The 26,300-nt window shown below is 42.8% G+C and overlaps 1 protein-coding gene across 8 annotated transcripts in view; it reads left to right on the forward strand.

Annotated features, from left to right (window-relative positions):
- AHCYL2 (adenosylhomocysteinase like 2) overlaps positions 1 to 26,300 on the forward strand; it is a 135,323-nt gene that overhangs the window by 91,047 nt on the left and 17,976 nt on the right. For 2 of the 8 annotated variants that reach the window (XM_056573129.1, XM_056573133.1), the window contains exons 2-8: positions 1,409 to 1,520; positions 7,165 to 7,308; positions 8,451 to 8,551; positions 15,207 to 15,309; positions 15,461 to 15,555; positions 21,152 to 21,258; positions 21,778 to 21,894. In XM_056573129.1, the coding sequence (XP_056429104.1) occupies positions 1,409 to 1,520; positions 7,165 to 7,308; positions 8,451 to 8,551; positions 15,207 to 15,309; positions 15,461 to 15,555; positions 21,152 to 21,258; positions 21,778 to 21,894 (779 nt within the window). The remainder of the gene's footprint in view (positions 1 to 1,408; positions 1,521 to 7,164; positions 7,309 to 8,450; positions 8,552 to 15,206; positions 15,310 to 15,460; positions 15,556 to 21,151; positions 21,259 to 21,777; positions 21,895 to 26,300) is intronic. The other 6 variants (XM_056573131.1, XM_056573135.1, XM_056573130.1 and 3 more) reach the window with 3 other exon arrangements.

Raw genomic sequence — 26,300 nt, forward strand, 5'->3', positions numbered from 1 at the left:
CACAAAGATGGAGGTGACGGTCCTGCAGCTAGGCCCTCCTGAGGCATCCTCAACGTCGTCTTCTGATGTACTGGCCTGTCTCCGGGGAACGCCTCCATGCTCTGGACACTACGCTGACAGACACAGCAAACCACCTTGCCACAGCTCGCATTGATGTGCCATCCTGGATGAGCTGCACTACCTGATCCACTTGTGTGGGATGTAGACTCCGTCTCATGCTACCACTAGAGTGAAAGCACCGCCAGCATTCAAAAGTGACCAAAACATCAGCCAGGAAGCATGGGAACTGAGAAATGGTCTGTGGTCTCCACCTGCAGAACCACTCCTTTATTGGGTGTTTCTTGCTAATTGCCTATAATTTCTACCTGTTGTCTGTGCCATTTCCACAACAGCATGTGAAATTGATTGTCAATCAGTGTTGCTTCCTGAGTGGACAGTGTGATTTCACAGAAGTGTGATTGACTTGGAGTTACATTGTGTTATCTTAGTGTTTATTTTTTTGAGCAGTGTAGAAATTTCTAGGGTATTCTGCATTTTAGAATGCAGTCTTGGAAATATGGTGGTATATTCCACTAATAGTTTTTAGGAGGTGCTTAGGTTCTGTTGGCTCTGGAGACTTGGTGCTAAGCAAAGGTTATTCCACTCTCGGTTCCATTCTTTCAGCTATTTTTCTATTGGAATTTGCTTTAAATTTGGCAAATATATAGATGTAACATGAGCTAAAAATGTGTATTTTGCCCCTAAAATAGACCTTGCAGTACAATACCGGTTATATGAAAGGGATGTGTTTCAGTAACCTAAAGTCCTTTTCAGGTTATTTTGTGAACTTTGTGGCTGAGGTCTAAACTCAGCCTAAATGGTAGAAGATAAATGTTATAACGTATGTGCATGAAGTCTATGATCAGTTTCATTTATATATTAAGGGACAGCCACCCACTGCAAAAATGCTGCAGATTCTCCACAGCGCAAATCCACACCAAATGATGTGGATTTGCTACTGTATATATGGGGGCAAATATTGTTACATTGTACAGATAATAAAGTTAATAGGGGAGATTTATCAAAACCTAGCGGTGCAGTTGCCACAGCAACCAATCGGATTTCTTCTTTTATTTTCCAGAGGTCTTTTTAAGAATGAAAGAAGCAATCTGGTTGCTATGGGCAACTGCTTAACTTCCTCCTCCACACAGAATTTGATAAATTTCCCCCCATGTTATGAGTTCAGCAGCTGCATTAGAGGTAGCACAATGAACTTACCTGTCTATTTTTGGAGTAGGTGGATCATTTTAAAGAGTTTGGACTAAATGACATATTTTTACCTTGACCAGTGCTGAATTTCATGATTTTTTTGCAATTGTAAACTGTGAAAAGGTTCCATAGATTCAGCATCTCTTTGTATTTCTCCCAGCAGATCCAGTTTGCGGACCAGAAGAGAGAATTTAATAAACGCCCAACAAAGATTGGACGTCGCTCCTTGTCCCGCTCTATATCTCAATCCTCAACTGATAGCTACAGCTCTGGTAAGTTTAAAAAAAAAAAAAACTTGTCCTTTAACCTCTTCATGACCCAGCAGATTTTGATTTCTGGCTCATGTTTTTTTCCTCCTTACATTCGAAGACACAACTTTTTTTCCTTTTCAACTGACAACGTTGTATTAGGGCTTCTGTGTGATAAGTTGGACTTTCCAATGATTCACTTTTTTTTTTTTAATCATACAATGTTATTTCAAAGCCATAAAGAAATATGGAATTGCACAATTTTGTAGGGCAATAACTTTTTTGGAGTTCAAAATACAGTAAATCTGACATTCCATATTTATTCTATGGGTCAGTATGATTCCAATGATACCAAACTTGAATAATTTCTTTCGTTTTACTGTTAAAAAAAAAAATCTTGAAATATATTTTAAAAAAACTTTGTTCATTAGCATGTTCTCACCCCTTTAACTTTTTATTTTTCAACCTACAGAGCTGTTTTAGGGCCACAAGCTTTAGTTTTTAACTGTACCACGTTTGTGTAGTTCTGTTTGTTTGTTTTTTCCACTTTTTATTAAATTTTTTTGGGGATGTAATGTAACTAAAGATCTGCCATTTTGGCGTTTGGAATTTTTAAGCGTTTACGCAGTTCACTTGGCGATACCAAATGTGTATTTTTTTTTTTTGTTCAGTGTTTTATTTAAAAAGAATGGGGAAAAGGGGGGGTGACTTGAATTATTAACGGGAGTTTTTATTTTTATTTTTATTTATTTTTTTAACCTTTTTTTGTACACATTTTTTCATCAGATGGCTTACATAGATCAATGTAATGTTATTGCATTACATTGATGTATGAAATCTGTTCTTGATTGCTAAGAGCTGCCTTAGTGAGTCCTAAGCAATCACAGAGCCAGGTAAAACCTCGGGCTTCCCTAGCAACCCATAGCCCCCCGCGATTAGATTGCGGGGTGGCTGTGGGACCACTACACACCAGGGAATAGCGGCATTTAGTGTTTAAATGCCGTGATCTGTATAGATCACAGTATTTAAACAGTTAAATGATGGACTTCGGCGGAATCGCTGAAGTCCGTCATTACCGGCAGATGTCAGCTGCTGATAGCGGTGGACATCTCCCGGTCATGATGCGAACCGACCCGCGAGCCCCCGTCATGTCCGCCCAACTGACCCATGACATACATGTGTGTCATGGGTTGGGAAGGGCATCTGTCTTCAATGCAATAGATTTTCCATTTGAGGAGCACAGGCACCTCTAGACAGGCAGGACAAGCCTTGAGCTCAAGTCTGAAATAATACCTGTCATCAAATCATATTTTCTAAACTAACTCAGATTATATTCACTTACTACTCTTAACACCCCTCATACCCTAAAAAAAAAAAGTTTCAGAGCGTTAAAAAGATCTGTATTATACCTTTCCCCTTGCTCACTATTGTGTGAGCTCCCGGCAGGAGAAAGTGGGCGTTCCTCAGGGTGGAGACCAAATTAACTGTTTGGGAACAGAACAGAGCCACTAAGTGGCCGTTTTTTCAATCACATTAAAAACATATAAAGGTTGAGAATTTTAACAGCAAGTAAATAGCAAAGTGTCTTATAATAACATAAGGAACAATATATTAAGTTTAGTTTGGTGACAGGTACTTTTATGTGCTCTGCTTCATCGTTTCTAATCTCCTAGTCTTGGCAAGTGCCCCAAGCGGTCTATGGACTCTCTAGACTGCCTTTGAGCCTGTACAGCACTTGGTTTTCTCTGAGAAAAGAGCACAGATCTCAGCTTAGTGCTTCTACTGCTTCCGTTTAGCCATTATTGTGGCCAATAGCACCAAGACCACAGGTCAAAACCTCTAACACATTAATATGACGCTAGAAGATAGAAATACTTTTTTCTACTTTGTGTTGTATTGATGCAAACCTGGAAAAGTATAATAAGCTGTGGTCACACAAGATAAGCGACATATCTCTTCTGTGAGGTTCTTTTTGGAAGCTCCCATTGAAATGAGTAATGACCTTAAAGGGGTACTACGTTGCTGACAACTTATCCCCTATCTAAAGGATAGGGGATAAGTTGCCTGATCGCGCGGGGTCGTCACGATCAGGCCCAGTCATCAGACCCGGAGCGGATGTTCGCGCCGGGGCCTGATGAGAGCGGGGTGCTGCGTGCGAGATCGCGGAGGTCCCCAGCGGCGGGACCCCGTGCGATCAGGCAACTTATCCCCTATCCTTTAGATAGGGGATAAGTTGTCAGCACAGTAGTACCCCTTTAAGATTAAACCGCACCAAAAATCCACATCAAAATCTGCACTGTGGATTGCATGCTGATAAATGTGCTGAAAAATTCTAGCTCACTATTGAATCTGCAACCATTTCTCAGTTTTCTGGAAGTTCTGAGCTGCTTTATATGGCATGTTGTGGTGATTCCTGGATCCTAAGAATCCTCTGTATATTCAGGTTAATATTGGCATTCCTTTGTGCCTATACCTGTAGACCATGGGCTGTTATAACATTAAGAGCCAATTCACAAGATGAAGCCATTAAAGGGGTGCTCCAGTGAAAACCTTTTCTTTTAAATCAACTGATGCCAGAAAGTTAAACAGATTTGTAAATTACTTCTATTTTAAAATATTAATCCTTCCTGTACTTATTAGCTGCTGAATACTACAGAGGAATTCTTTTTGGAATTCTCTCTGATGACATCACGAGCACAGTGCTCTTTGCTGGCGTCCTTATAATAATAATAACAACTCTTTATTTATTGTTGTCCTTAGTGGGATTTGAACCCAAGGCAGTATTGCTAACCACTGAGCCACCATGCTGCCCTTAGCATACATCTGCTGTGCACGGTTGCTAAAATGGACAGAGATGTCAGCAGAGAGCACTGTGCTCGTGATGTCATCAGTGTTCCAAAAAGAAAGGAATTTCCTCTGTAGCATTCAGCAGCTAATAAGTACTGGAAGAATTAAGATTTTTTTTAATAGAAATAAATTACAAATATGTTTAACTTTCTGGCACCAGTTGATTTAAAAGAAAAAAGGTTTTCACCGGAGTACCCCTTCAAGGCTGGGTTCACGTATATCTGGGGCATCACTTTCAGTTTTTTATTTAAAAACTGACTATTACCACCATTCTTAATGTAAGAAAAGTTGAAGTGAAAGGCTTTCTAATACTATGCTGGTCATAAGATCTCCTTTTTCTTCCCTTTTGACCAAAATCCAGTTATAACCGGTTGAACTTTTCGAACTCTGGCTTTTTTCCTCTTCATTTTCATGCAGAAATTCTGTCAATGTCATTCCTTTATTAAGCACAGATTTCTAGGGCTTTAGGTTAATGTGGGAATCTAGCCCAGAAAATGCCAGGCTTCTGTCTCACAGGGATTTGCGGGTCAGGCTGTGCTTCTGGGCAGAGCCCTGCTGGGGACTGGCCTTCAGGGAAATATTTCTTTGCTCTCTAATCCCCGGCCACTCGGTTAACTTCAGCATTCACTGACATTAATTGGCTTTATTATATTTCACAATTTTTTTGTTGTGTTTTTTTTTTCTTTTCATTCTCAGTTCGTCATAATTCTTGGAACGGGGCCTTATTGTTGACACTTTAAAAGCTGTACCTGTCTTCAGAGTGTCAGACTCAGGGATCCTCTTCATAGCCCTGGTATTAGTGAAGTGCTGGGCACCTGTACAGTACATGCATTGGATTTTAATAGTCCAGTATCTGAAGGACAGGGTGGCTTAGATGGTACAGTGTGAAGGTATGCTCTTATGTCGGTGTGCAGCAGCCGCCACATTAGGACTATATCCTGACAGTTTTATAACAGACTAGATTTGCAATAGAGCGTGGATGTATAGGTGTAAAGTAACCCTTACATTATGTTGCTACTGTTAAACTATTTACACATTTAATGAACAACTCAGCTTTTCAATGTCATTTTACACATTCTGCACATAAAGTTCAGTAGCTTAGTAAATCATTTGCTTTACTTGAATAACTTTTGTAGGTACATACTCTTTTATTAGCGAAGACAAAAAGTTGTTAAAAATGTAAAGATCTGTTGGGTTCCTGTTACCAGGTCGCTGTGCATTGTGGGAGCTAAGATGAGCTATTCATCGACTTAAAGGGTTTGAGTGTTTGTAACAAAAAGGTTTGTCTCTACCCTAAGAAAATAGGCAAACACACCAATTTTGCTTAAAGGGGTTCTCCGGTGCTTAGACATCTTATCCCCTATCCAAAGGATAGGGAATAAGATGCCTGATCGCGGGAGTCCCGCAGCTGGGGACACCCGTGATCATGCACGCGGCACCCCGTTGGTAATCAGTCCCCAGAGCGTGTTCGCTCCGGGTCTGATTACGTGTGACTACAGGGCCGGCGGTGTGTGACGTCACTCCTCCGCCCCCGTGTGACGTCACGCTCCGCCCCTCAATGCAAGCTATCATGCCCCCTCCCGTCGGCTTGCATTGAGGGGCGGAGCGTGACGTCACACGGGGGCGGAGGCGTGACGTCACGCGCCGCCGGCCCTGTAGTCGCCCGTAATCAGACCCCCAGTGAACACGCTCCGGGGACTGATTACAAACGTGGTGCCGCGTGCATGATCACGGGCGTCCCCAGCTACGGGACTCCCGCGATCAGGCATCTTATCCCCTATCCTTTGGATAGGGGATAAGATGTTTAAGCACCGGAGAACCCCTTTAAGTCTGTTACTTCATAGTTTATTCATTAGTCTCATGTCAGACAGCAGACACACTGCATTCAGGCCTTACGTTGGAGATATATGTTGGGATACCAACAAAAGGGTATGCTGGAACATAATGGGGCCTATGTTTATTTGATTTTTATTTTTTTTTAATCATTTTTATTTATTTTTTTAAAAACTTTTTAAACTTAGATGGCCTATTGATTTTATTGGGTGAAACAATCCGCTAGTGACAATGTTTGGCTCATTTCCTAGACGTTTTGCAGGGCTTTTGAATCTGGCATAGCTGTAGCTGTATTAGGACTTATACAAACGCTCATACTATGCTTCAAAATACATCTTCGTTGTGTCTGTAATGCATTTCCCATTGATTACAAATCAAAATTCCTATGTAAAGGATATGTATTTCAGAAGTGTTTTTGCCTTAAATGACACAAGTTACACGGTCTACCTATGCACAACAGACCCATACAGACAAAGCGAAGATGAAGGTAGAAGCTGAATGTGGTCACACAGAAGCAAATGCATTGCAGTCATTTACAGCTTAAAGAGGACCTGTGCACAAAATGCAGAAAGTGACCACCCAGTGGGTATATAGGACACTAAAACCGATTACCGTATACAGATTTCTGAGGAATGGAGGTGGAGAAGTTTAAGAAATAAAATGAAACTGAAAGAAAGAGTCGGCTAGACATTGCTGACAAGTCCCAGAAAGTAATTGGTTATTGTCCCGCACATCCTTCCCTATGCTGGCCAATACCTTTATTTTAATACTCTTGACATTATATAACAAAATGTCATGGGGAAGGCCATCAATAACGTCATATTTTTTCCAGACTCCTCCCAGACCTTATGATGTGGTCACCATAGCACAATACATAGCAGACATGCATTCCTTTTATTGGTAAATGAATTTGGACTCTCCTGTTCAAATCTCTGTTCACAGAGGCAAAAAGGTTTTTGCCTTTGCTGATTGTATCCTCTTTCACTAGCTGCTTCCTATACAGACAGCTCAGATGATGAGACCTCTCCGAGGGACAAACAGCAGAAGAACTCCAAGGGCAGCAGTGATTTCTGTGTGAAAAACATCAAGCAAGCTGAATTTGGCCGTCGAGAAATTGAAATAGCTGAGCAAGGTAAAGTTGGTGATCTGGAGTTGTCATGATGTTACACAGGGCCTAGGAAATAAGGAAAATCCCCATCAAATGCTCTATTAATTCTCTCCTTCTCTCCGTGTATCTCCGCAGTCCCTTACATGGTACTCTGTAGGCTTCCCCATATAGTGTATACTGCTTGAATGCTACATCACATGCCCATATGATACATAGAATGCCCACCAGGAGGGTCCTGCTTAAAATACGTGTATAGTCGAATTGATCATAGCTTAGATTATGCAGTAGCTACATGTTACAGGGGTTGCCCAGTGAAAAACAACTTATTCCTTATGGATAGGGAATCTGATTGCAGGGGGTCCAACTGATGGGACCCCCACACTATCTCCAGGGCAGGGCCTCGACTCTCAGAGAGTGTGCATGCTGCAGACAACACATGCTCCATTCATTTCTAAGGGAGAGCAGGAGACGCCTAAGTGTTATTCTCTTGTATCTTCTGCGCTTCTATAGAAATGAATGGGGGGCATGTCGTCTGAAGGACGCTCTCTGAGAGTCAGGGCTCTGTTCTATAGATCGCAGGGGGTCCCAATGGTCGAACCTCTCCTTTATCAGACAACTGACAACCCATTTAAGTTATTGTAGTCATAGTATTAGTCTCAGAGAAATGGGACATAAATCACAAAAAAAAAATAAAAATCACAGAAAAACCACACTTATTTGTTACTGGTACAATAACAGGTTAGACACATATTCTCACTATGATGCAGATCAGTCACAATCCTATATAGGGGGAGTATGTACAGGTGCAAAATACTGATGGACAACCACTATATGTCTACTATTCATGAGGGGGGTAGCTGCTTAGTATTATAGTAGCACACAGATAATGCATATACAGGGTGCCAGTAACATGATACCGTGTAGTGCACCATGCTGGCTTACTACCTATTAGTGACGCCCATACTATTCCATCTTATATGTGTACCCCACAAAGCACAGATATCCCGGGCGCCCCCAGCATCACAACGCCAGACTACATAAAAAAATATATACTCCCAGCAGTCAGACCTCCCCGCTATCAGACACCGGACAACCCATAGAAGTCATTGTAGTCTCTACAAATATTGTTCACGTTACAATTCAGTTTTTCTTTTTTGTTATTACAGAGATGCCGGCACTGATGGCTTTGCGCAAAAGAGCACAAGGAGAAAAACCACTAGCTGGGGCCAAAATTGTTGGCTGTACTCACATAACAGCACAGACTGCGGTGAGCTGCGCTCTGCTTGCTTTTCAGTAATGGAGATTTACTCAAGGCTGTATTTGACATTATATGTACATCTTTTAGTAGCCTAGACCTTTATGCCACCACATGTAGAATATATTGACAGTTATATTTCAGGCACTCTGGATTTTATCGTTTTGGTTTAACCCCTTAAGGACACAGCCCATTTTGGCCATATTTTTAGCGTTTTTGTTTTTTCCTCCTCAACTTCTAAAAATCATCATTTCCATCCACAGACCCATATGAGGCTTGTCCTTTGTAATGATATCACTCATTTTACTATAAAATGTACGGTGCAACCAAAAGTATATTATTTGTGAGGGGAATTAAAAAAGAAAACTGCAATTTTCCAAATTTTGGAAGGTCTTGGTTTCACGCTGTACACTTTACATTAAAAAATATGTTTTCTTTATTCTGTGGGTCAATATGATTAAAATGATACCCATGTTACAAGCTTTTCTATTATTGTTCTGATTTAAAAAATCTCAAACTTTAAAGGAGTACTCTGGTGCAGAGTATTCCTGCTTAGTCCTGCCCGAGCTTAAAAAAAAAATGAAAATAAACCATCTCTCACCTTCCTGGGTTCCCGCGGAGCGCCACTACAGCTGATCGGTCCTGCGGTCCATCCTCTTCATACTTCCGTCACATGGTGCTCAGCCTATCGCCGGCCGAGGCAGAACATCGCGGCGGCCGGCAATAGGCTGAGCGCCATGTGACGCTTCGTTACACCTGGAAGTATGAAGAGGATAGACCGCAGGACCGATCAGCTGTAGTGGCGCTCCGCGGGAACCCAGGAAGGTGAGAGATGGTTTATTTTCATTTTTTGCAGCCCGGGCAGGACTGAGCAGGAGTGCTCTGCACTAGAGTACTCCTTTAACAAAATTGAAAACCTTTTTTCTTTTAAATCAACTGGTGCCAGAAAGTTAAACATATTTGTAAATTACTTCTATTAAAAAATCTTAATCCTTCCAGTACTTATTAGCTGCTGAATGCTACAGAGGAAATTCCTTTCTTTTTGGAACACTGATGACATCACGAGCACAGTGCTCTCTGCTGACATCTCTGTCCATTTTAGCAACCGTGCATAGCAGATGTATGCTAAGGGCAGCATGGTGGCTCAGTGGTTAGCACTGCTGCCTTGCAGTGCGGGGGCTTGGGTTCAAATCCCAATAAGGACAACAATAAATAAAGCGTTATTATTATAATAACGTCAGCAAAGAGAACTGTGCTCGTGATGTCATCAGAGAGCATTCCAAAAAGAAAAGAATTTCCTTTGTAGTATTCAGCAGCTAGTAAGTACAGGAAGGATTAAGATTTTTTAATAGAAGTAATTTACAAATATGTTTAACTTTCTGCCACCAGTTGATTTTAAAGAAAAAAGGTTTTCACCGGAGTACCCCTTTAAAATCCCTCTATTTTTGACCACCTATAACGGTCTAATGTTTTCGTATAAGGGGCAGTATGAGGGCTCATTTTTTTGCACTGTGATCTGTAGTTTTTATTAGTAACTTTTTTGCGCATATGTAACTTTTTAATCCTTTTTATTTTTTTGGGGAATGTGATTTTTTTCCCATTTACGCTGTTCACCATACGGGATAATTTAATAAAATATTTTGATGGTTCGGACATCTACGCACACCGTGATACTATATGTTTATTAATTACACTTTTTGGGATAAAATGGGGAAAAGGGGGTATTTCAATTTTTATTGGGGGGGAGGGGCTTTTTCACGTAATTTTTGTAATAATTTTTTTTAAACAATTTTTATGTCCCCCTTAGGGGACTATTTACAGCATTCCTTAAATTGCAGATACTGAACAGTGCTATGCATATGCATAGCACTGATCAGTATTATCAATGATCTTCTCTGGTCTGCTCAATGTCAGACCACAGAAGACCCCAGGATACCGGCCAGAGCAGGTAAGGGGGACCTCTGGCTGCCACGTTAAATAATCGGATCCCTGCGGCCATGCCATGGGCGATCGGATCATCAATTTAAGCACCCACATTGCCGCAGATGCTGTGATCTGTATTGATCACTGCATCTAAGGGGTTAATGGCAGACATCAATGCAATCGCTAATGCCTGCCATTACCGGCAGGTCCCTGGCTGCAGATAGCTGTGCATGATGCGAGCACCGCTCCGCACATGACATAAATGTACGTCTTAGTGCGTTAAGTACCAGGATGTACATTTACGTCCTGTGTCCTTAAAGGGTTAAATATTTTAAGGCCTATGTCATCTAGGTGTAACAATGACTGTCATTTTGGTAGGGCTGGCATCAGTAGCCATAACGGGGGACATTTATGATTGTTTGCTCTGAGAGTTCTGTAGGCATTTTTTTTTTTTTGCTTTGGGTTTACTTACGTGTGACATATTTATCATACTATCGCAGGGGGTTGATAAATTTGGCTGACATAAGTAAAAACCAATAAAATCACTTTGGAATACCATTTTTTTTTTTTTAGCACACACAAGCAAAAAAATGTGTGTGTGTGTGTGTTTTACTTTTTTTTTTACCACTTTTTTCCCCCTAAATGTACTAACCCTTTTTTTGTTTGTTTTTTTTCTTTTCATTTCAGATCTGTCTATCCTGTGGGCTACTTCAGATTTGGTGGACTACGATGACCAGCGTTTATTTTTTTATATTAACGTTTTGTAACTAGGGCTTGTGGGGGAGTTTTTGGAATAAGTTTTTTAATGTTTTTTTTTCTTTTTTTTTTTTTATGTTTTATTAACTTTAGATGCTTAGTAGTGGAAGCTGCCTTACAGATGGAGTCCATAACTAAGCCGGGGCTTAGTGTTAGCCACTAAAACAGCTAGCGCTAACCCCGGATCATTACCCCAGTACCCACCGCCACAGGGGTATCGGGAAGAGCAGGTACCAACTGGCCTGGAATGTCAAAAATGGCGCTCCTGAGCCTAGGCGGTAACAGGCTGGCGTTATTTAGGCTGGGGAGGGCTAGTAACAATGGTCCTCGCCCACCCTGGTAACATTAGGCTGTTGGTATCTGGCTGAGAATAAAAATACAAGGAACCCAAATGCGTTTTTCTTTTATTATTTATTTACGGGAAAAAAAACTCATAAGGTTCCCCATATTTTAATTCTCAGCCAAATACCAACCAAGCAGCAACAGCCTGACGTTGCCATGGTTGGTGAGGACCATTGTTACTGGCCCTCTCCAGCCTAAATAATGCCAGTCTGTTACCGCCTAGGCACAGGAGTGCCATATTTGATGCTCCGGGCCTGTTGGTAGCAGCTCTTCTCGGCACCCCTGTGGTGGTGGGTACTGGGGCAATAATTGGGGAGTTAGCGCTAGCTTTTTTGTGTGCTAATGCTAAGCCCTGGCTTAGTGATGGATTCTGTCTATAAGACTGCTTCCACTATTAAGCCTACTAAGTAAAAAAAAGTTTAAAAAACTTTTATTCCAAAAAAAAACCTCCCTCACAAGCCCTCATTAACCATTTCGTTAACATTAAACCAAAAAAAAAAAAACTCTGGTTATCGTTATAGTCCACAGGATACACAGATCTGAAATGAGAAGGAAAATTGGTTAATACGTTTATTGTAACTCACCCGCACATTACAGTAAGGACATAATGGGAGTTGTAGTCATGCAGCAGGGTTGGGGGGGGGGGGGAGATGTGCAAACGGGTGACAAGCTTGTTAGCTGCCTCCACTGCATGACTACAAATCCCAGCATACATTTACAGTAAGGACATGCTGGGAGTTGTAGTCATGTGGCGCGGACGGGTGTCATCCGCCCGCCCCCATATAACACACTCCTCCCGTACCGCACAGCTACAATTCCCAGCATGTCCTTACATTAAGGACATGCTGGGAATTGTAGTAGTGTTGCGTGGGTGGGAGATGTGCGGGTGGATGACAAGCTTGTCACCCTCCTGTACATCTCCTACCCGGTCGTCCTACCGTGCCTGTGAAAATGAAAGTAAAAAAATTTGCACAAAAAGTCTCACTTGCGACTTTCTGAAAATGCTGTCATAGGCAAGTTTGGAAGCCAGGTCTGACCTTGCTTACACTTGCAACGTCTTGTAGGGGGTTTGCGACTTTTATTTGCTTACGTGCGACTTTCGCAATGATAAATCCTGGACCACCGCAAAGCTGAAAACTGAAAATTGCTTAGGTAGGGCAGATTGGTACTTTCTGCTTAACCACAAAAGTCACACAAAAAATTGCTTAGGCGCATGTGTTAGCAAAAAAGCTTCTTAAATCCCTTGATAAACCTCCCTCATAATCTGCACAGAAATGCACCTATATTATACTTGTGTAAAACTGTATCAGTTTTCATATCGCGCACATCTGTAGGTTTGACGCATGCAGGAAATCTCACAATACATGTGCCAAATGTATCCATTAACACCCTTCACTAAATAGAGACCAAAAAAAGGGTCACTTTGAGCACAGTGGGAAATTAGCACAAATATGTCCCCAAAATACCATATAATAATCTTAAAATTACAATGGTATCCTATTGATGGCTGAAGTTAGTGTGCTGCTCTCACCATTATTGGCTGGTATACGCTAAATCAGTGTAGCATTTTGTTGCCTTATTCACACATTCCTAGTAAGTATTGAAACAATATCCTGTCTAGGATGCCCAGGATATTGTTCCAATTTTCTCTGGGGGACATTGATCATTGTTTGCTTTGGTAAGCAAGTCCTGTAGGCATTTTGTTTCTTGCTTTTAATGTTGCTTCTGTGTGACATATTTATCATACTATCACAGGGAGTTGATAAATTTGGCTCACATAAGCAAAAACCAATAAATCTGAATTTTGAATACCATTTTTTTTTAGCATACATAAGCAAAAACCAAGAAATGACTTCAGAACACCACTTTGTAACCCCACCTCAAGTTGCAGCTGTAAAATTCCCAGCATGTCCTCACTGTAAGGGCATGCTGGGAGTTGTAGTCATGCAAGGGCGGGCTGGTGGGAGAAGTGCAGGCGGGTGACAAGTAAGCCAGAGAAGGTTGTCACCTTCTCACACATCTACCACCTGCGTCGCACAACTTCAACCCCCAGCATGCCCTTGCAGTAAGGACATGCTGGGAGTTCAGCATGGACAAGCTTATCACCTGCCCCTGCAGCAAGAATACAACTCCCAGCATTCCCTTACAGTAAGGATATGCTGGGAGTTGTAGTTACATGGCAGCCAGGAGATGTGCTTGACACCTGCCTCCGCCGCACGGCTACAACTCCCAACATGCCCTTACTACAAGGGCATGCTGGGATTTGTAGTCGGGCGGTTGGCAAGCACATCTCCCGCCCTAGGACTACAACTCCCAGCATGTCTTTACTGCAAGGGCATGCTGGGAGTTGTAGTGGTGCAGCAGGGGCAAGTGACAAACTTATCACCACCTCCCACCGCAGTACTACAACTCCCAGTATGCCCTTACATTAAGGGCAACTGCCAGTATGCCCTTACAGTCATGCAGGGGGGGGACAGGTGACAAGCTTGTGACCCGCCCCTGCCGCAGGACTACACGTCCCAGCATGTCCTTACTGCAAACGTATGCTGGGAGTTGTAGTCGAGCGACGGGGGAGAGTGACAAGCTTGTCACCTTCCCCTGCTGCACGATTACATTACAACTCCCAGTCTGCTCTTGCAGTAAGGAAATGCTGGGAGTTGTAGTTGTGCTGCATGGGCGCGTGACAACTTGTCACCCGCCTGCACATCTTCCGCCCGCCCGCCCCACACCACAACTCCCAGCATGCCCTTACAGTAAGTAGTGCGGCGCGGGTGCCTGGGAGCTTGTGCTCCACTCCCTGGCTTCCCAACGGGGAAAATGAAGTTACGGTACTGTAATTTCATATTTCCCCCTGGCTGCTGTGATTGGCCAGGAGGTCTGGACCAATCACAGGTCTTCCCAGGAAATATGAAATTACAGTGCTGTAATTTCATATTCCTGTCGGCAGGCTCCGCTCTCTGGCCACCCGCCTGCATCTTTCACCTGCCCGCTAGGTATTGCAGGACTACAACTCCCAGCATGCCCTTGTAGTCCCAACAGCTAGCGTGCATGTGGTAGCTGTGAGCAGGGGTCGGGGAGGGGAGCTGTGCAAAGTGTTGTGCATAAAGTCGCAACTGCAACTTTTTGTGCAACTTTTTGAAAATGCTGTCAAAAGCAAGTTTGTAAGCCAGGTCTGACCTGGCTTACACTTGTGACTTTGTGAAGGGGGTTTGCAAATTTGTTTTGCTCACGCACGACTTTTGCACTTGATCACTGCAAAGGAAAAACTGAAGATTGCTGATGTAGGGCTGACTGGTATTTTTTGCTTACCTACAAAAGTCGCACAAAAAATTGCTTGGGAGCACGTGTGACTCTTTCTGCGACTTCTGTAATTAAAAAAAATAAAAGCCCTCTAGATCCCTTGATAAATCTCCCTCTATAGCTAGGAATTGTTGCTCCGAATACTTTTGGCTTAAATGCTACTTTAATTGTTGGCAATTCCTTCTATTATAAGATATTCTCCCCTACAATGTATCCTTATATAGTGTTATATAACACCAGGGTCATCCTGCCCCCTGCTGTATGAGTGTGATAGCTGCAATAATGAATTCTAACTCATGTACATGTGTTGTTGTGATAATGGTAAAATGTTTATTTTCTCTTTTAGGTTCTCATTGAGACATTGGGAGCCTTAGGAGCTCAGTGTAGATGGGCTGCCTGCAATATCTACTCCACACTTAATGAGGTGGCTGCAGCCTTGGCTGAAAGTGGTAAGCTTCTAAGACAGAATCCAAGTTTTTCTTATATAGGAGTGTTTACACAAGAATAATCTTATCAGCAGATCTAAGAGCGCGAATACATTGACCAGTGTGAAGCCGGGCAAGAATGTGTCAGTAATATGTGAAACTTCTCCACATTCAGGCGTTCCAGTGTTCTCGTGGAAAGGGGAATCTGAAGATGACTTTTGGTGGTGCATTGACCGGTGTGTAAATGTGGAAGGTTGGCAGCCCAACATGGTGAGTCTACTTGCAGATTAACCCCTTAAGGACCGGGGGTTTTTCCGTTTTTGCATTTTCGTTTTTTGCTCCTTGCCTTTAAAAAATCATAACTCTTTCAATTTTGCACCTAAAAATTCTACTTTGTAATGACGTCAGTCATTTTGCCCAAAAATCTACGGTGAAACAGAAAAAAAAATCATTGTGCGACCAAATTGAAAAAAAAAATGCCGTTTTGTAAATTTTGGGGGCTTCCGTTTCTACGTAGTACATTTTTCGGTAAAAATGACACCTTATCTTTATTCTGTAGGTCCATACGATTAAAATGATCCCCTACTTATATAGGTTTGATTTTGTCGTACTTCTGGAAAAAATCATAACTACATGCAGGAAAATTAATACGTTTAAAATTGTCATCTTCTGACCCCTATAACTTTTTTATTTTTCCGTGTATGGGGCAGTATGAGGGCTCATTTTTTGCGCCGTGATCTGAAGTTTTTAACTGTACCATTTTTGCATTGATAGGACTTATTGCACTATTTTGGACTTTGGAATTTTTTTGCGCGCACGCCATTGACCGAGCGGTTTAATTAATGATATATTTTTATAATTCGGACATTTCCGCACGCGGTGATACCATATATGTTTATTTTTATTTACACTGTTTTTTTTTTTTTTTTTTTTTTATTGGAAAAGGGGGGTGATTCAAACTTTTAATAGGGGAGGAGTTAAATGATCTTTATTCACTTTTTTTTTACACTTTTTTTTTGCAGTGTTATAGCTCCCATAGGGACCTATAACACTGCACACACTGATCTTCATCATTGATCACTGGTTTCTCATAAGAAACCAGTGATCAACGATTCTGCCGCAAGACTGCTCATGCCTGGATCTCAGGCACTGAGCAGTCATTCGGCGATCGGACAGCAAGGAGGCAGGAAGGGGCCCTCCCGCTGTCCTGTAAGCTGTTCGGGATGCCGCGATTAGCCGCGGCTATCCCGAACAGCCCGACTGAGCTAGCCGGCCACTTTCGGTTTCGCTTTTAGCCGCGCGGCTCAGCTCTGAGCGCGCGGCTAAAGGGTTAATAGCGTGCGGCGCCGCGATTGGCGCTGCACGCTATTAGAGGCGGGTCCCGGCTTCACTATGACGCCGGGCCCGCCGTGATATGACTAGGGGTTACTGTGTAACCCCGCGTTATATCAGGAGAGCAGGACCAAGGGCGTACCTGTACGCCCATGGTCCTTAAGGGGTTAAGGACTAAATAGAACCTTTTAGTTCTTGTTCAGTTCCCGTAAGTAACATAGGACAGTTGTTATTATAGATGAAGCCACCGATAGCAGCTAGAGTCTAGTAGTCACCCTGGACAATGTCTTTGCCAAACTGTTTTATATTGATGTGAACAACAGTCCTAATGTCCTCTGTGATCTCTGGTGCTAAAGTCGAACAGCACTGGCTCAATAAATGAGTCAGAAATCTGAGTGCATGTCACACTGGGCCTGGCCCTTGGTCCGTTATGGCAAATACAAAAAAAGTCCAAGGCAGCGGTAAAGAGTGTCCCTTTTATACACACCCTGCAGTGTTTCAGTGGAAACATCTTTTTCAAGCACCCAAAATGTCTCCGGGTGTGAATAACAGGGACATATTTTCTGTAGTTCTGCCTTGGACTTTGCTTCTAGCGAGTCTGGCACAGGGGGCCAAAGAAGATGCTGAGAAGACATGACCCTTGTATTCTCTACTTGTTCCTGTATACAGCAGCACCTTCTTTACTGTGGATGATTACCCCACCCTGTGGCTGTGAGTGTACGGTGTGACAGAGTACCTATGGATCCTTACTATAAAAACTGTAGGATGTGTGCCACAGTATAGGACCTCTTTACGGACTTCATTACTGATCATTTAATCCATTGAAGCATTGCCACCCAATGGGGCCGGCCACTGTTTTCCCAGCCTGTTAGTTTCTGTATAAAATCGTGACAATGCGGAAATACAAATGAAAAAGTGTAACGGTCATATAAAAAAGTGAAACAAAAAAAAAAACTTTTGACGTCTCAAAAGGTTTGATTGGTCAGGGTGTTAGTGCGGAGACCTCTACCAATTAGAATGGGGAGAAGCATATGATAGCACACTTCATATCCTTGTTCCCAGCAATCTCTGCCCATCTTCACTAGGCTGCGCCATTATAAGGCTATGGACCATCCACTTCACTGGACAAAGATCACTGCAAACAAGTGAAATGCAATCCAATTCTAATAATTGAGCACGGAGACCTCGACCAATCAAAACCGTTGAGGCCTCTGGCATGTATTTCTGCTGTGATGTCTCATGTCAAAAGTTGTTTTTTGAACGGTTACTTTAACTACCTTATTATGACTCCAGACATAGGATATCCCATGAAGCTTGTTACATGAGTCCTTAAGTTGATGTGATTAAATGGTCTTTGTGTAACATATGATGTTGCTACAGCTCCATATACCTAATGATTTATATGAAAAGGGTCTGTCTACTGCTAGAGACTCACTGGATCCCTACAAGCTGCAGCTGTCACACAATTCTGCCTTTAATTTAGCTATAAGCCAATATTCAGTAAATAAAAAAATGGCTTCAAGAAGGCTCGTGCCTGGCCTAGTAATATGCCCAAGGAAACTTGTAAGAAACGGCAGTGTTTTGGAAGGAAGTAGCTTGAATGTGAACATAAATGTTTTTTCTACAGACCATCGATCATTCTGATGACTCCACAATAGTTGTTAACCAGACTATGGAATGGAAGGCGGCAAAGATCTGCCAAGTAGAAGTTGTTGCTTGGATACACTTTGGACAGAGGAGAAGTACACAATATGTGGATATGTCTTGCAGCATCTTAAGCAGCTTAAACAAAGACAGACGATATACTTTAGATAGTGGGAAATGCAAGACCAGTTGAGATGCCTATTTCACCACTTTAGAGACCTGGAAATAACCTTTTATATATCCCAACATAAAACAGGGCAATACAAAAAGTATCAGTATAGGGATAATAAGTATATGTATGCTACCTGGTTTTGGCAAGGCGTGAGTTTAACTTCTTGTTACATGTCACTTTAATAGGAAGTTCCTGCACAAAAAGATAATATTAGGGAGCTAAAGTTTCTACCCCCACATAACCAGGAGTGAGGGTGGCTGCCAATCTTAGCCACTGTCCTATTCTCAGAGATCAGAGAAACCGAAGATCTCCACTATGTAGTTATTCTATGTCTCAACCCATGGATTAAAGGGGTTTACTGGCAGGAGAGAGGGGGTTCAGAACTATGCCCTCTGTGTGTGTGATAGAGAGATCAAAAAAATAAATAACACATCCTAGATCTGAATGAATGAACTAATGGTATGAAATACTTTCATCTTTACATAGTTGAATGTGCTGACAACAAAATCACACAAAAATTATCAATGGAAATCAAATTTATCAACCCATGGAGGTCTGGAAATGGAGTCACACCCAAAATCAAAGTGGAAAACCACACTACAGGCTGATCCGACTTTGATGTAATGTCCTTAAAACAAGTCAAAATGAGGCTCAGTAGTGTGTGTGGCCTCCACGTGTCTGTATGACCTCCCTGCAATGCCTGGGCATGCTCCTAATGAGGTGGAGGATGGTCTCCTGAGGGATGTCCTCCCAGACCTGGACTAAGCATCCGCCAACTCCTGGACAGTCTGTGGAGCAACGTGGCGTTGGTGGATGGAGCGAGACATGATGTCCCAGATGTGCTCATAGATTCAGGTCTGGGGAACGGGCGGGCCAGTCCATAGCATCAATGCCTTCCCAGGTCTAGCATTGTCTTGCATTAGGAGGAACCCAGGGCCAACCGCACCAGCATATAGTCTCACAAGGGGTCTGAGGATCTCATCTCGGTACCTAATGGCAGTCAGGCTACCTCTGGCAAGCACATGGAGGGCTGTACTCCGGTGGAAAACTTTTTTTTTTTTTTTTATCAACTGGTGCCAGAAAGTTAAACAGAAAGTTATTTGCAAATTACTTCTATTAAAAAATCTTAATCCTTCCAGTACTCATTAGCTGCTGAATACTACAGAAGTAATTATTTTCTTTTTGGAACACAGAGCTCTCTGCTGACATCATGAGCACAGTGCTCTCTGCTGACATCTGTCTATTTTAAGAACTGTCCAGAGTAGGAGAAAATCCTATAGCAAACATATGCTGCTCTGGACAGTTCCTAAAATGGACAGAGATGTCAGCAGAGAGCACTGTGCTCGTGATGTCAGCAGAGAGCACTGTGCTCGTGATGTCAGCAGAGAGCACTGTGCTCGTGATGTCAGCAGAGAGCACTGTGCTCGTGATGTCAGCAGAGAGCACTGTGCTCGTGATGTCAGCAGAGAGCACTGTGCTCGTGATGTCAGCAGAGAGCACTGTGCTTCAAAAAGAAAATAATTTCCTCTGTAGTCTTCGGCAGCTAAGTAATACTGGAAGGATTAAGATTTTTTAATAGAAGTAATTTACAAATCTGTTTAACTTTCTGGCACCAGTTGATTTAAAAAAAATTAAAAATAAAAAATTTTTCCCACCGGAGTACCCCTGGTTTTGGCTTCCATTGTAGGATACAGGTCTATTGTTTGTCATGAATGACTCCACTACAGCACACAACCTTACCAAATACATCCAAGTCTTTCTAGAGATACTCTGTGTTATGATCAACATCTGTCACACTTGTTTCTTTTAAAACCTCAGTAGTCGGCAGCAGATGGTTAAATCAGCTTGTTTTGGTGGTCTAAAAACTATAGTGTGTGTAGAGGATTTCTCTTCTAGAAAAGATCAAATATATCACTAGTGAAAGGTTTGTATGTGTTACACTTGAGTTTGGAGTTCCACTTTAATCAAAGGAATAACTTCCGTTTGCATTTCCTTCGTAAAACAAGTTCAGGTGTTGTCGAGACACAGAAGCTGGGAAGAATTTTTAAGACGTGTGTGAGATGCATGCTCTCCCAAAAGTTGCAATCCAGCTTCCCAGGTTCCTCAGTACTAAATATGCCTTAGATGTGCAGGGTCATATCCCTCACACGGTAATCGTAGCTATGTTGGTTGTCGAGAAGCATTTTCAGAATTATACATTAAAGGGTTTTACTGGACTTAATATGCCATCAATTACTGTTCCGGACCCCCAGCTGTTTAGTCCCTGCACTACACAGTGAATGGGGCCGGAAGCAGTTCACTGCTGTATTTCCCAACCAGGGTGCCTCCAGCTGTTGCAAAACTACAACTCCCAGCATGCCCGGACAGCCGTTGGCTGTCCGGGCATGCTGGGAGTTGTAGTTTTGCAACAGCTGGAGGCATCCTGGTTGGGAAACACTGGTTCACCATGTAGTGGTGGCGCAGCAGACATACAACTCTGTTCCTTATTAAATGAGCTGCAGTAACCAGAGTAGTTTACTACAGTCCTGTTCATTATGTATTGTGGGCGCCAATCAGCTGTCTGCATCCCGCCATACAGTAATGGATAGGCCATCAATCATATTAGCCTGGAAAACCCTTTCATAAACATGTTGTCAGCCTGATAATACGATGACTCTTTAGCAGTCGGCACCTTTTCTAGTTCACCTTGTGATCAGCTGAGCTCTGTTATCCTTGTAGATTCTCGATGATGGCGGAGACCTCACACACTGGATATATAAGAAATATCCAAATATGTTCAAAAAAATAAAGGGCATCGTGGAGGAAAGTGTAACTGGTGTGCATCGGTAAGTTGACGCCTGATGTAGAATTACTGTATAGTGTATGTTTTAAGGGTGCGTTCACACGGAGTAATTCAAAAGGAATTTACTCGAGTAATTCCTCTTGAATTCTCCGCTCCAAATTAATTCACATCTCCTCTGCCCATTGACTTTAATGTTTTTTCCGCTGTCCTGTTCACACTGCGGAAATTCCGACGCTGAATTCCTTTCTGCTTGAAGAAAGAACATGTTCCTTCTTCAAGCGGAATCCGCGCGCTGAATCCAAAAGTCAATGGTAAAAAAAAAAATTCTGCCCGACATCGTTTTCATGCGGAATCCAGAATCTTTATTTCTGCTTGAATTCCGCTTGATGGATAAATTGACAGAAGGCAACAATTTCCTGACCAAAATTATTCCTTGTGAATTCAACAGTGTGAACGCTCCCTTAACAGTGTTTACTATTGTATTTTTCATATTCTAGTTCACTATAGTTCTATTGAGGACCCTGCATGTAAAATCTCTCATTGCATTTTTCTCTGTTTCTAGCCTGTACCAGTTGTCTAAAGCTGGAAAGCTGTGTGTTCCCGCCATGAACGTCAATGATTCTGTTACTAAACAGAAATTTGACAATTTGTACTGTTGTCGCGAGTCCATCTTGGATGGGTAAGTGTTAATATATGAATGAAAAACAGTCCCAACCCATTACTCCCCACAGTAGGGGACCACACTCCAAGAATTAAAAAAAAATTCCTGTCATGCACTTACCGTATTTTTCGCCATATAAGACGCACCCAATTTTAAAGGGTGAAAATCTAGAAAAAAAAGATTCTGAACCTTCAACCTGCGGACCTCCAGATGTTGCAAAACTACAACTCCCAGCAAGCCCAGCTGTCCGGGCATGCCAGGAGTTGTAGTTTTGCAACATCTGGAGATCCGCAGGTTGAAGACCACTGGTATAGGAGGTAATACTCTCATGTCCGCTCTGGACCCGTCACCGCTGCCCTGGATGTCGTCCTCCATCGCTGTTGCTGTGTTCCCGGGGGTTCCCCGTCGCACCGGAACGTCTCTGCTGCCGGGTATCCTCGCTCTCCGTCACCGCCATCACTACGCACGCCGCTCCTATTTGACGACGGGACGGCGTGCGCGACAACGTGCTGATGACTAAGGAGAGTGCCGGCCTTGCAGGGGATCCCGGCAGGGAGCAGACACCGAGGGGGCAGATAAGGTCCCTCTCGGTGTCCTGTAAGCTGTTCGGGATGCCGCGATTTCACCGTAGCGGTCCCAAACAGCCCGACTGAGCAGCTGGGTTAGTGTCCCTTTCGCTTCAGACGCGGCGGTCAGCTTTGATCGCCGCGTCTGAAGGGTTAATACAAGGCATCACCGCGATCGGGGATGTCCTGTATTAGCTGCGGGTCCCGGCCGTTGATGGCTGCAGGTACCGCCGCGATAGGACAGGGTTTTAATAGGGGCGTCTTATAGGGCGAAAAATACGGTATAGAGTGTCCTGAAACACTACAATAGCTCTTGGTGGGGAATACTACCAAAAGGTATATTGGCAGTCTTATTTTTCTTCTAGAATTGTGGAATATTTAACATATGGGTTATGGTCGTCTAGCATGTTTACGTTTGTTGCTGCGGTAGTATACGATTTCCTCCCTGTAATCTGGCATCATTTACACAGCTAGACAATGGAAAAAGGCGGGTAGATAAGATGTTTTTCTTGGATTGGTTCCCTCTTGTAAAGCAATTAGCAATGTTACTTGATTAATAAGTAACTTGAACAGAAACCTAGGGATTGGCTTCCTCCTGTTTTACCTCTCATTGTTCTTTTGTAAATGTTTGCAACAAGTAGAGATACACAGATCAATGACGTTATTTAATTGTGGGGAACGACAAGGTCATTTCCACCTGTACATTATCATAGCCAAGGAAGAATGGCTTCTATATGACATCACTTGCTATAGAAACTTTGTGAAGATAATACAATTGTTTGTCATTAAACTAAATATGGCTGCTCTAAATTATGAGTAGAATACTCTGTAGACTGATCCTTCTCTACTTGCAGCACCAGCTAACACTATTACATTGCTTACAGGTGGCATTCGTCACTGACTGTGTAGATGGGGAAGAGATGGAATACCTTGGTTAGACAGTATAAAATTGTTAGTAAAGACTGAGTGGGTTATCAAGGGAATATATACAGGACAATGACTGATTTGGGGTTAATGTGAATCTAAAGACTTTTATATGTAAACCATTCAGTCTGCCTAGACGCTCCAGCTTGTTACCAATTCTATACGTGTCTTTGGCCGTTTTGTTTTTAAACTGCGCTACATCAGCTTATTAGGTCTAGGACCGCAACAGACAGGCATCAGAACTGCATAGGTCATGGAAAATAACAAAGGGCTGTATTTAACTTAAAGGAGTACTGTAGCAGAATATTACTTGTCCCCTATCTGAAGGATAGGGGATAAGTTATAGATCGCGGGGTTCCGACCGCTGGGACCCCCATGATCTCCTGTACGGGGCCAGTGGTTGGATCCCCTGTGATCTATAAGTTATCCACTATCCTTGTGATAGGGGATAAGTTATATTCCACTACAGTATTCCTTTAAAGGGAACCTGTCAATGAATTATACCCCATATAACTGTTGGCAACATGTTATATAGGGTAAAATCAGCTTTCTTACCATGTCGTTTTGTCCTGGATTGCGTCCTCCATAATGCCAAAAATCAACTTTGAATAATGTCCGCACCTTATACTAATGACCCTCAAATAGTCCCCTGGCGAGGCTGCGCTATCCCCAGCCATAAAGCTCCTTCTGGGCAGCGGAAGATTAAAATGTGGCAAGTAGAGAGTAGAGTGGTGATGTCGGAGCAGCCTAGGCTGTCAATCCGCTCGACTACTTGGGGATCATTCACATATGGAGCAGGACATTTTTCAAAGTCATTTTCAGCATTAAGGGGGACGCAATCCAGAACATCTGGACATGGTAAAAACACATTTTACCTTTTCTATAACCTGTTTCCAACAATTATATAGGGTAAAATCATCTGACAGGTTTGCTTTAAGCAATAAAGATTTCAGTGTTTTGTGAGCAATCCTTTAACTTGTTCTTGTTCAATATTTAAAGGGGAATTCCCATCTATAGAAAGATCTGCCATCATGATTTTCAGGGCTCAGAGCTCTAGGCAGTTTCTCTGCATGTCATGTGGCCTCCACCCCACTGGTACAGAAAGTGGCAAATCTGCTTTATTTAGAAGAATGGGGGTGTGCTGCATTTCTCTTCACAGTAAGTGGCTAGAAGCATATGGCCTTTAGTGTCTTTTGGGATCAGATGAGGGTTGAGCTTAAGTATGGTGGCCTCATGGTGAGCACTTCAAACCTGCCTTGCTGTGCAACAACACGTACAGCAAGGGTCTCCACCAAATTGCAACACTTTTTTGAGTGCCTGGTTGCCATATTTAGAGACAATCAAGCACTTATGGGCCCATCTGGGACAGCAAACTACAAGTGTGCAGGATCTCCAGGCCTAGCTGCAACACTTTTAGTAAATGTGCTGCAGGTCCCATATAGAATCTTTATGCCTCCATGCCCATCTGTACCTCATCTTGTATCCAGACTAGATGCTGCCCAACAGGTTACGACAGCTGCAGCTCCCATAGAAATGAACCCCTTAAAGGCAAACTGTCAGCCTGTTCAACCACATTTGGTTTATTGTGGGTAAACTGGAGTCCAAGGAGGGGTCACTTGCTAAAATATGTTCAGTTGGTCCTGAGATGTCCCCCAGAAGGTCCTCTGCTAAATTCAGTGAATAGCACACAGGAGGTGGGTCTCTGCCCACTCAGTTTACATATTCATTGTCTGTGACTCCACTTCATTAGGATATGGAGTCACAGACATTGCTATATAAATTACATATACGACATTGACCATGCATATAATTATTTATTATATAGTTCAGGCACATGCGCACACGGCGATACCACATATGTTTGTTTCTTGTTTACTTTTCCCATTTAAAAAAAAAACAACAAAAAAAAAGGGGGGGGGGGGTGATTCAAACTCTTATTAGGGAAGGGGTAAAATCACATTCATAAAATTTTTTTTATTTTGCACAATTTTTTAGTCCCCATACACTGTTCATTGCTATAGAATAGCTTTGATCAGTGTTGTTGGAGCTCGATTGCTCCGGCATGCTATGGCTGACTGGAACATAGGAGCACTGATTGGATGGTAGCTATCATGCCCCCTACCATAGGCTTGCATTGAGGGGCGGAGCGTGATGTCACACGGGGGCGGAGGCGTGACATCACACGCCGCCGGCCCTGCGGTTGACCGTAATCAGACCCGGAGTGAACACACTCCGGGGACTGATTACAAACGGGGTGCATGATCACGGGCTTCCCCAGCTGCGGGACTCCCGGGATCAGGCATCTTTATCCCCTATCCTTTGGATAGGGGATAAGATGTGTAAGCACCGGAGTACCCCTTTAAAACTCCTGTGAACTTAAAGGGGTTTAGCCACCATGGACATTTATCTCCCATCCATAGCATAGGGGATAAAAGTCCGAAATTGTAGGGGGTCAGACATCTGACCCATGCCATCAAACAGGCATCCCAAAGCTCCCAGCTGAATGAAGCAGCAGTGCGTGTACTTCCACTGCCAGAGTTGAGCAAACTAACAGTAAATTGGTTTGTAACGAACCCCACGGCTCGGCCATTGATGACTTTATTAATCTGCATAAATTAGTTCAGCTTTCCAAGTGCTCCGGTTGCATAGAAAAGTCGGGGATGACAGTCTTAGGTCTCCTAGGACTGTATCCACCTTTTCCAGGCAACTGGAGCACTTGGAAAGCTGAACTAATGTATGCAGATTAATAAAGTCATCAATGGCCGAACCGCGGGGTTCGTTACAAATTTACTGTTAGTTTGCACAACTCTCTCCACTACTGCTCCAGTTATTGTCTTTGGTGTCAAAAATAGCAGAGTACAGAACTTTCCTGTGCAAACTTTACAGTAGATGTTAGTCCATTGAAATATTAATATACAATGATTCTTTGTAGTT

This window comes from Hyla sarda, chromosome 4 (genome assembly GCF_029499605.1).
Source record: "Hyla sarda isolate aHylSar1 chromosome 4, aHylSar1.hap1, whole genome shotgun sequence".
Classification (NCBI taxonomy): domain Eukaryota; kingdom Metazoa; phylum Chordata; class Amphibia; order Anura; family Hylidae; genus Hyla; species Hyla sarda.